The following is an 11,446-nucleotide window of genomic DNA, read 5'->3' on the forward strand; positions in this document are numbered from 1 at the left end:
GCCTTTCTACTGGAGCCAGAACGACCCCCAAAACAGACAGAGGGACAATTCTTTGCAGAGACACACTCCAAACCAACCAAAAACCACAATGGTATGAGGTGTAAATTATTCCCCATAGCGACATTCTGACGTAACAACTGGAAAGCTTCATTACTTCATAAGTGAAATAACACACAGAAGAGTGAATGGCAAATAACTCTCAAAGCCAAGACAACCAGACTTTGCTTTTCTGAATTTGGAGATATTAAGGCTGGCTGATGTGCCTCATTATCCCTTATGACATCTTGTATTAGTCTCCTTCTTCCATGTTGGGAATCAAAAGCATCTATGCTCAATGACCTAATTAAATGACCTTAAGGTAATGATTTTCCCTTTTCCATTATTCTGAGAAGACTTCACACATTTGGAATAAAGCATACACTGGCAGAGTACAGTGTAACAGTACCTCTTGTGTGAATGCATGCTTGCAAGCCACAGTGTAAAACTGAGACATAAAATGGTTAAAGAGAACATCATTCTCCATATAAATGGATCAAATAGATGAATCCAAAAAGTATAGCAAGCTATTTTGGTATTGTGGTTCCTTCATGGCATCAGATCTGTGGTGTAACAGTTATATTTGACTTCTACACCATCCAGAAAACTTGCAAAATTGGACACAGTTTGAAAACTAATAATGGAGAAAGGAATTAGTAACGGCTCATGAAACACATTGCACAATGCAGCTCACGGTTTTTAAAATGTTGTTTTTCATGTCGTATTTGATTTCCTCCCTCAAAGATGACCTATTTTCTTTGCAGTAGATCTTGCATATTGAATTACAAGACTGATTGCTGTTAATGGGCTTAAGTCCTTATTTTTAGTTATCTTTTCCCCCAACACATCTAATTTTAAAGTCACCCATAAACCAAATGATGTATAGCAGAAAGTGACAAAATATCACAGGCACAGCACCATGGAGCCAGACTACATTAGAATAATCATGAACTGCTGTGCTGGTGACCTGCGGAGCAAAGAAAATCAAGCCACTTCAAACGATTGAATTAATGATCACAATACCCATATTGTAATGGTTTTTTTTGGACAGAATTGTGTATGGAAAAAGGGGGACATTGGGAATTTCATCTGCAGAGCAAAAAAAGGCAGTCATCAGATGTCTTGCTGAGATGTTTGGATGTAGAGCTGGCACCCTGAGTAAGAGCAGTCTGTTCTCACATGGCCCGCCAAACACACGTCTGCAGCATCCAGGCAGGCCTGAGAGAGGCCAGCGAGCAGTGGCTTTAAAGAACTACTTCATACTTGGACCCCGTGAGGCTACTGATCAAACATGTCATACTCTGAGAGCTGATTGAGAGCAGGTAAGTAATGCTTTTGGAGGCAATGCAGGGGAAAGACAAAACTCTGACCATCTCTAGTTTGAAAAAAAACCCTTTCCAGATATTTTCATAGAACATGAACTTCCACCCACATTGGAAAGAGTGATTGTAGAGCTTTACAGTTCTCCAAAACATACATTTTTTAATTATTCTTTGGTTCAGTTTCCAAATTCTATAATCAATTTCAGCACATTCCCCTTTCTCCTTATCCTTGTGGTCCCTGTGATTTATAATTAGGGGACCTCCCACAAGAAGCCCTCGTAGCTTCTATTTCTGCATTCAGGCCAGGAGTCGCGGTAAGGCCTGCGTCTCCCTTCACCCCTCCCTCTCCCAAGGCCAAACCCTGGGCCAAGATCCCGTCTGCTAAGCCCTCTGTCTGGACTGCACTCTGTATCCAACTCCTTGATCCATGCAATACTCCAGCAGACACTTGTGAAATTCAATTTGCATGAAAGTCTATACATGTAAAAAGAGAAAAAAAAGCTTTCTGACTTCAGGAAATACTTGAATTATTTAAATAATTGAAGAGCTGTCTTTTCGTAAGTCCTGTCTCTTTAATAAGATCGCCAAAAACAACTTGAGAAACAATATGTTTTAATGACACAGGACTGCAGTCTCTGTCGCAGTGCTGTAATTTGTCCTAACTTTAATTCATCTTGTCGTCTATAGCCATTTTTTCTCACGCTCAACTAGCCTAATTAAGGTGCCTTTTGAGAGTGAATTGACATTTATTTCTTTGGATAAAGCCCTGAATTTGTCTCTGCCTGTGAATATGTGAAAACCCCCTTTGTGCCTGGGCTGACAGAGGACTTTACACTGCCTCTGTTACCCTGGAAACCTTTTGAGAGGTGAAGGGGAGGACAGCCAAAGAGGAGATCATCTTGGCCTAAAATCGCAGGTAAATCCTCACTTAGGCAGTCCAAATTAAACAGCTTTACTTTTAAAAAATAACTTTTCATAGAGGAATGAAAGGAATCAGCAAAGTCTGACAAATTTCTCCTCTATTTATTTAATAAATTTTCATTTGTTAAGCACTTCACTATTGCCCCCAAGTTGAGTTCAGACTCTCACATGAACTCAGCGTTGAAGTGTGGGAGTTTGTTTACAAAATCAATCAATTTACAAATTTTAATGAAATAAATCTGCAAAAAAATGTCTTACCTCAAGAATGCAGGTCCCTGGAGCTGTGTTCTCCTTGATGGACACATTGTAGAAGTTTCTCTCAAAGACAGGCTCATTGTCATTTATATCCTGAAGAACAATGTTTACCACAGCAGTGGATGACAGGGGTGGTTTCCCTCCATCTGTGGCCACCACAGTTATACTTGGATTGGGGTTCTTTTCATAATCCAGCTGGGACAGAGTGGTGATAATCCCTGTAACGGAGTCTATACTGAACCAGTTGGAGTAAGCACCTTGGTCTTGCAGGATGCTGTAGTTAATGTCCCCATTGGGCCCCTGGTCTTTGTCTCTAGCTGTCACCTGTAAGACAAAGCTCCCTGGAAACACCACTTCAGGGATCACCTGCCTGTACACTGGCTGGTCAAACAGAGGAGGGTTGTCATTGATGTCAGTCACTTGGATGATAAAGGAGGACTCGGCCCTGAGAGGAGGAGTGCCCGAGTCTGTTGCCATCACCCTCAGCTCGTAGGTGTCTCTCTCCTCCCGGTCCAGAATCTGGTCTACACAGATCAGATAGATGATACTATCCTTAGTGGTCAGGGCAAACTTTCCATCTCCTCCCTCGAGCGACACATTGACATTGGCATACTCTCCATAGTCTGGGTCAGTGACTGAGATCCTGGCTACATACTGGCCTGGCTGCGCACCCTCTGAGATTCTGGGAGATCCGTCCTCGCTGAGAAAAATAATGGTCATGGTGGGCTGGTTGTCATTGTAGTCTCTGACGTGGATGGTGACAAAGGCATTGGTCACCTCCGGATGGGTTGCGTTGTCTTGTGCCTGGACCACCAGCTCATGGACTCTCCTCATCTCAAAGTCCAGCGGCTTGTTGAGAGTGATGATGCCGCTGCGAGAGTCAATGACAAAGTAGCGATCTGGGTCGCTTTGTCTCCTGTTGATTTCATACACCACCATCCCGTTGTCTCCTTCATCAGCATCTGTGGCAAACACCTGCAGGATATTGCTTCCTGGCTGGAGGTTCTCTGATATTATAGCATGGTAGCGACTCTGGTTGAAAATGGGAGCGTTGTCATTAATGTCCTGTACAGTAATATCTAATGTCATTTGATCAGTCCTTTTGGGGGAACCACCATCAAAGGCTTCCAGAGATAATGTGTAGGTGGATCTTTTTTCTCTGTCTAGGATGGCATTGACTACCAAGTCCAGATAAAGAACCTCATTGCTTCCCCTCCTGGTCTCCAAGGTGAATGCCTGGCCAACATTTCCATCCTTGATAAGGTAACCCTGTGTTGCAAGCTGGCCTTTATCAGCATCAAAAGCTGGCTCAAGAGGGAACTTGGTGCCAATAGCTGTCTGCTCCGGGATTTTAAACGTGGCATGTTTTCTAGGGAACGTCGGGGCATGATCATTTATGTCATTCACCTTGATGGTCACCTCCACGGTCACACCGGTCATGGTGACTGCTATGAAATTGTATCTATCCCTCAGTTCCCTGTCCAGAACTTTGGCGGTTTTAATAATGCCTGTGCTCTCATCTATGTCCAAATCACTACCCACACCTGTGCCCTCATGGTCAGAGATGAAGTACAGGGACGCTGTGATGCCAGGAGGGAGTCCCGCACTTATGTCCCCTACTATTGTGCCTGCTGGCTGTTCCTCATCTAGCTGTAGCTCAAGGGTCCCCAGGACCACTGGTGAATGGACTGTTACAAGCTCCAAGGCCACATACATCATTAGCACTATCCTTCTGTTCCACCAACCCTCACGGTGCGAAGGGTCCATTATAGACTTCCCAAAACCCTTGGCAGCTGTCTTCATTTTGGCTCCTTCTTTTTAAACCTGGAGACACACAAAGAGGAAAAGCTTAGCAATGTCTAAACCCGACAACAGCAGAAACTAAGAAAAGATGTATTATTTCTGCATTGAAATACAGAGTAAGTTAGTTTAAGAAAAATAAGTATACGCCTTAAACACTTCCCCATATGTTTTATGGGCTCTGTTCCAACCACAGCACATACAATACACCCTGCACATAACATTTTCCTACACTTCTTCGTTCACCTAATAAGTCAACACCTTGTTCCCCTTACATACCAGAAAGCTCTCTATTGCTAAAGAAACATCAAAGCCACAGGCCGCATCATACTACCTCAGACAGGGAGTCGTTTGCTGTGGCTATTCAACTTGAATTAAAAGGATGGAGGAATTGCTACCCAGTGTGTTCACCATAGCAGCACTACGCTCTCGTCAAAGTCCTGGATTTAATATTTATGTGTGCTACCACATTTAGCTCTCATAAAGTGAGCAGTTTGGAAAAACTCATCCGAGAACCATTTAAAATATATAACTCTCCCCATGCAAACACATCTATCTTTCAATACTTCAGAGAATCAAATTCAGGAATCAAGAGTTAAATCAAGAGGGTATTAAAATATTGATATTTAAAAGTAGCAGGGTGTTAGAATCCCTTGCATAAACAATCGGCCAACTCTGGCAATGGACCCACACCACTGCATTGAATCTTTAATTGAGACTGAAAGACACATTGAAGCAATGTGGATATTATTCAACAAGACTGTCACCATCTGTAGAATAATCCAAAACCACCAAATGTCTGGCACACAGAAAATTATTGTGTCTTTTTCATTAAATAAAGAGAGCAGCTTCCAATTGTCTGTGGTTCTGTCTAAACTTGTGTAATTCATAACTACTTTGACTTGTCTGAAAAGTAAACCTAACTTTAATCCTGAGGAAATACATACATAAGCATATTATACTGTATTAAATTTTGAGGAATTTGGTATCTATTGAAAGCTCTTCAAGGCTCCCCCCAGTGGTTTAACTGATACATGCAGGGAAACATTCACAAAACATCTGTGTATCTGTGTGTGTGTGTGTGTGTGTGTGTGTGTGTGTGTGTGCACTAAATGCCTCCCATGTGTCCTGAAACGCGGTGTGGTGATCTGTTTCAGCCAAAGTGGTGACAGTGTGTTTGAGTGACAGAGCAGTACAGCAGAGTTGAAGGGCTCCATGCAGTCTACCTCTCTCCCTTTTTCTGGCTCTGCAGCATTGTAATTGAGGGCTGCTGGAAGTTGGCCATAAGCACACAAGATCGTGGGGCTAATTTCAGTCTGCCGTGATTCGGGGCCCACAACACCGAAGATGCTAACTTTAATGTCAATAACTGGTTTGAATTCATTTCAGTGTGAGTAGTGAGAAACCACAGGGCATTACTTGTTGTGAAATTTTACATTAAATCAGTGCTGTTATCACATTTCTAGTTTATTTAAATGAACAGTTTTGGAATAAAAGTGATCTCTGGATCAATTTGCTGCGTTCACTTTTAATTCTTACGTTTAACGAGGATTATAAAAATTGCAAATGACAGGACCTTAAAAGCAAGCATTACAAATTCACTATTACATACTTTGGGTTGCTTTGTGAGTGCTGTTCTTGGCTAAAACATAAGCACATCCACGACAGCCTGAAAGTCTTGACAGCACTTGAACTTTAAAGTCTCAGTATTGATTTACTTTACTGCAACACTGGGGATGCACTTTTACAAAGCTTTCTCCAAAGCACAAACGATAGCTTTTCAAGGCCAGAATCTTTGTCCAAATGCCACAACTGAAATAATGCACTCTCTGGTTGAGCTACAGTGGAGGACCTCTGCAGAGCAGAGCAGCCTAATGGATATAGCAGACACAGTCGGGTAGGCTAATTGCACAATACCAGGCTAAGAGGGACATATGGTTTTAAAAGATTCAGTAAGTTAAAAAGAAATTTCTGCACTTTAAAGCTAAAAAGTTGACCAAATATATGACAAAAACTGTCACCCAACCACCCAGGCCTCCATTACTGAGAGTTTCATGTTTGAAAGTTAGTGGCAAGTTAGCAGTCAGGATATAAAAGGTAACAACCTATTCGTGCATAGGGTTTCAGGGAAAGCAGTCCGGAAAAAAACAATTCAAAATAGCTGCTGATGGTAAAAAGCTGTTGCATTTAGTAAGCCAATCCCATTGTGGCTTGGATTCAGATGTTTTTCTTGCATCATTGTCCTAGATCATGGAGAGTCCCTCCTGCTGTTAGTTAAAGAACAGTGAAGAGTTTTGTTGAGATGATGCAACTGCTTAAGTATTAACCCCCATGTACCTGCAGCAACGTTTTTAAAATATTTTATTTGCACATTGCAATAGCTTCATTGAGATGCACATGTGTGTAACACGGCATGTACATCTCATTGTTAGCAATAACTATAGCATTGACCCACTTTCTTTTGAATCCTCTAAACCACGTCAACCAACCGAATCCAAGGTTTCTAGGATTTACATTCAGAATGAAACCTCTGTTTGAATACAGTCAGTATCATTCTGGGCACTTTGCTAGCATGACTGGAATCAGCATCAAAATCCCTGGCAGCAGTGAATGCTGGGCCAATCAGGACTGCATTTCTACCTCTCCACTGTGGTCTAGATTACATTTGGCATAACGTGTCAGATATTCATTTTTCATGATGCTGAAAATTATTTTGCTTATTTATTTTTCATTTTTCAAATCTGAGGAGTACTTTTTGTCTTTCTTCCACTACAAGATCAAGACAAGCAGGCCTTTGGTTTGGCAAAACCTAAAATAGACAATACATCTGAACAAACACTGCTGCCTTCCTCCATGAGCCAATACCCACATTACACAGAAGAATGCCAAACCTCTCATGAAAAGTTAAGATGATATTTAACCATGTAGTAAAAGATACTGTTAAACATCATTGTTAATATACTGGATTTGCCACAGATCAAACTGGCCAAGTCATATCATTTCATCTGTGAAGACATATCCTGGGGTTACTGAATAATCACCAAATACTTATCTTAAACTAATATCTTAAACTACAATCATACACAATATTTGAGATAGTCTCTTGTGAATTAAACAAGATGTTTCTGATCTAACCAGAATATCTAATCTAAATGGATGCAACCCAAATACTGATTAAAATTTATCACAATTCATCAGAAGCATGATTCCAAATACAGCACTTCAGCTGCTATGTTTTAATTAACACAACCAAAACCATTTTCATCACCAGGCCAAGAGGGACAACTGTAGTGACAGACTATGTGAAACGAGCTTCTAATTCCATGTCATGATTCCAGTTAACTCAAAGAAAACTTTTGAGGTTTCGAGAACATGCCAGGCTGCCTGAGGCTCAATGGAGCCATAATGAAAACCACAGACAGAACTGCAGATTGACTGGACATGAGGATGACAGGCTTAGCACAAAGCAAACTAAAAAGCCCTGAATGTTTGCCAGGCTATTGCTTCTCACAAGTGCAGCCTTTCTGTGCCCTGCATTAGCCTTTGAAACGTCAGTCCCTCGGCATGAAAAAAGGCCAGGGAAAGCCATCACAAGCCTCAAATACACATGCACTTCCTGGCCATAACAAGCATGGTATTTGGAAAACACGCGGCTACTTTTTAAATGATGAACTGAAGGTTCTGAGGGTCCGTGACAAGAAGGATGATCTCTTTCCCACAGCAAGAGCAGCATGAGTTGGTTCAGCTGTTTGTGTAAGATGTTCTGGATAAAAAAAACACACACCTTATGTCTTTGAAGATGACACCATCTGATATTGCGTTGGTGGTACTAGTGGTTGCATCATTAAAAACACATGTGCATCGAGTTACAGTAGCAGGGGTGCAAGGAGAGTTTGGACATGATTACTAAAACTAAGGTCAAAGTTCACCTCATACGTGGACAGGCACATAAATATTTCTTAACAGGTGGGATTTAAAACATTTTAGGGTTTTTTGCTTTCAGCATTAATGTAGATACTTTATTCTAGATGACAGAGTCTGGTCACTAATGAGAAAAACTCCAGAGGTGACAGCCTTCTGGGACGACATCCTCAAATGCCATGGTTGATGTATACTTGACTTATATACTGATGACGACACTGCAAGAAGATGAGTAAAAACCGCAGTGACTGCAGCCAGGCAATTTTCAGAAATGTGAGGCAGCAGGAAACTTTCTGGGTGGTGTTGGTGTGGCCGTCCTGGGAGAAACATATCTTGTGTTTTTCATTCCTTTTTAGGAGTCTGGAACACTAGCTTCATCAATAGCATATGCAAGCTACAAAGACAAGACTAGTGAAATGATTACTTCATGCACTGCACCAAGGGTTTATGACATAATCCTTGGATTGTAATAAAAGCTGTGGAGGTCCAAATTTTGGTGGTTTTATCCATCAGTGCCACATTTTGTTTGTTTTCTCTGAGTTTTAATTTACAACCCAACCCAGTCTTAAAAGTGGCACACATTAGAATCATGCTCCAAACACATTCATCTACAGATAGAATGATGGCCATTATCACAAAAGTTAAAAAAAAAAATGCCCCAAAACTGAGAATATGGATAGATACACGTAGACATGGGTGGATGGATGAAAAGCACTGATAGGTAAATTAAAAAAAAAATTGCATGAATACTGTTAGGGTCTGGTCAGTTACTCTTGTGTTGTTATAATAGGTATTCAATGACTGGAAGCAACAATGAAAGTGGGCATTTCCTAACTTTACAGTTATAGATGTTGCATTCAAATTAAACCAAAAGCAGGACTCCGCCGTCCTCCTCAAACTGATGGGCTGGTGGGGAGTAAAAAGGAGAGAGGAGGAGCCTGCACTCCTTGTGTGAAGTCAAAAAAAGGCTGCATAATTACGCAGCTGCACCATGGCAACCATCACACTCACAACTAAAGTGCACGGTGATGGAACCCAGTGGAGACTTAATTAATTTATTAATTGAGGGAAAGGAACACCTATTCACGGTCAATGAACACAAGTCTGCCAACACAATAACTGTGTAGACATGTGGGTAATCGTTTGGTATGTGTTCCACTGAAGGAAGAGGGAGGCACAAAGGCTCAGCGGCAGCACTCGCAGGACAATGAAATAACTCCATAGGTTGACCAATTTGGGAGGAATGTCTCAGAGGAGTTTAAAAAAAGTGCAACCTGACGTGCTGTTAAAATATTTGGCTGCGCTTCAAAGTATGCGCGCAGGCTGGGCTTGTACTGTGCAGTGACAAAAATCAATGCAGATTCGTGTTTCATGAATAGTTAAAAAAAAAAAAAAAACACGTCGTGCCAGACCTTAAATATCTTTTATGAATGGTTTTGCACGGAAAAGATTAAGAACGAACGCTTTGAAGTAACACACCATACGGTATGATACTATGATATTGCAGAGATAGTCTTCTATAAGAGCATTTATTTGGGTCTGTTTCTTTAATTCAACTCTGCAAAGAAAACTGAAATAAGTGGCTCTTAAAAGTAGCTATATACGCCAGGTTGCAACATTGAATACAAAAGGACTGTATGTCCATTACCGCTATATAAAGGTCTGAGCATGAAAGAGCTGGAAAGCGGTCTGCAAAAGTAGCCAGCGTCGTAAGTCATGTATGAGTTTTACATAAGCGTCCACTAGAAAGTATCCACTGCTGGCAGGGGATCAGCGAGTGAGTTGTAAAGTGTGGTAAACACCAAAGAGGAGAAAGAAAAAGTGTGATTATGGATGAACTGAGCTGATGGACAACTTCATCGCCTCAGGTTACTTATGGAGTGAGGAGATCTGTGACATGCTGTGATGGATACTCACATTCATCTGTTGCTCTGCTGTGTTCGAGAATAGACAAGCCGAGTTTCAGGGTATCCAGATTCTTCTCAGTACTCCCTTATGAAGTCCAAAGTGAAAGTTATATCCATCTCAGGACCTGTATCCTTTGCCAGTGATTGTAGAGATTCCTCCTCGTTACACACAATTAGTTTCTTTGCTAAATCCTTATTTAGTTCTTTGCGAGGTCTTCCCAGACGAAAAGTCAAACTTTCCTGTCGTCCTCTTCTAGTAGACGTTATCAACTTGACGGTATCCACTGTCTGGTCGCAGGCACACTGCTGCAGCACGCCGACTGAAACCAAACAGTGGAGGGCAGAGCGGTGGACGTCCCTCTCCAAATTTAATTTATGCAACACGTGACGAAGTGCAACCTCCTGCTCCTCTCTTCTTTAGTGCTGCTGCTGCTGCTGCTGCTGTGGCTGCCACAAGGAGCCACACCGACTGCAGAGAGGCAGGCCAGGTTATTGCTGAACTTTGGTGCCACCATCCTATGCAAAAGGGAAGTGTAAATCAGTAACATTACATGCAGTGTTCAATAGCTGCTACATGGGTTTAAATAATCTGGAATGATGAGATAAAGTTTGAAAACCCTCAAATTTGACCAAAAGTTTGGATAGCCTAAGTGTGCTGTTGCAATATGCATACAGTGTGGCAGCTCTGAAATGTTTAGCATCACATACAGTATTTTTATCTGGGAAAACAGTTACAATATGTACATTTTTGTTTTTAAAATGATATTTTCTTTTGTATGGTGGCACTGAGCTTCAATAAATCGACATTCCACAATACACAACATTTCACAAACCACCAGATCATCTTTATGTGTTGTGAAATGTCGTTGAACTTTATGAAATGTCATGTTTTCTGAAATGTCCCTGTGTTTTGACCCTCAGAGCCATCATACTGTTGGAATAACTAAGAATACAGCAACATATAGACTCATTTTGACATTATGAGATTGAAGATGAATTTCAAAATCACAATTTGTCACTGTTAGGGATAACTTGTACTAGATATAGGTGAAAATCATAGTGAAAATCTTCAAAGATATACATTTATCATATTCATTTGCCTGGTACCATAGCGCAGCTCACCTTAAATCCACCTACACCTTGACAAAACAACTCAAGCATCATAAGGAAGTCTAGCTATCACACAGACAGCTTTTTTCCTTCAGATGTTGGAAGTCAAGAAACCTCCTGTGGGTATTTTTCATCTAAGTCTAGAGAAGAAACAATGCCCTTAACGTTTCCTCA

At 41.2% G+C, this 11,446-nt stretch overlaps 1 protein-coding gene across 1 annotated transcript in view; it reads right to left on the minus strand.

The window, feature by feature from the left end:
- The window catches only part of LOC125889206 (protocadherin-16-like), a 92,556-nt gene extending 82,002 nt beyond the window's left edge, over positions 1-10,554 (minus strand). Inside the window, exons 1-2 of the mRNA XM_049576991.1 lie at positions 10,173-10,554; positions 2,538-4,358 (exon numbers count right to left, since the gene is read on the minus strand). Of these exons, the coding sequence (XP_049432948.1) occupies positions 2,538-4,337 (1,800 nt within the window). The 5' untranslated portion in view covers positions 4,338-4,358; positions 10,173-10,554. The remainder of the gene's footprint in view (positions 1-2,537; positions 4,359-10,172) is intronic.
- Between the last annotated feature and the right edge of the window lie 892 nt (positions 10,555-11,446).

Source organism: Epinephelus fuscoguttatus, linkage group LG5 (genome assembly GCF_011397635.1).
Source record: "Epinephelus fuscoguttatus linkage group LG5, E.fuscoguttatus.final_Chr_v1".
In the NCBI taxonomy this organism is placed as follows: Eukaryota; Metazoa; Chordata; class Actinopteri; order Perciformes; family Serranidae; genus Epinephelus; species Epinephelus fuscoguttatus.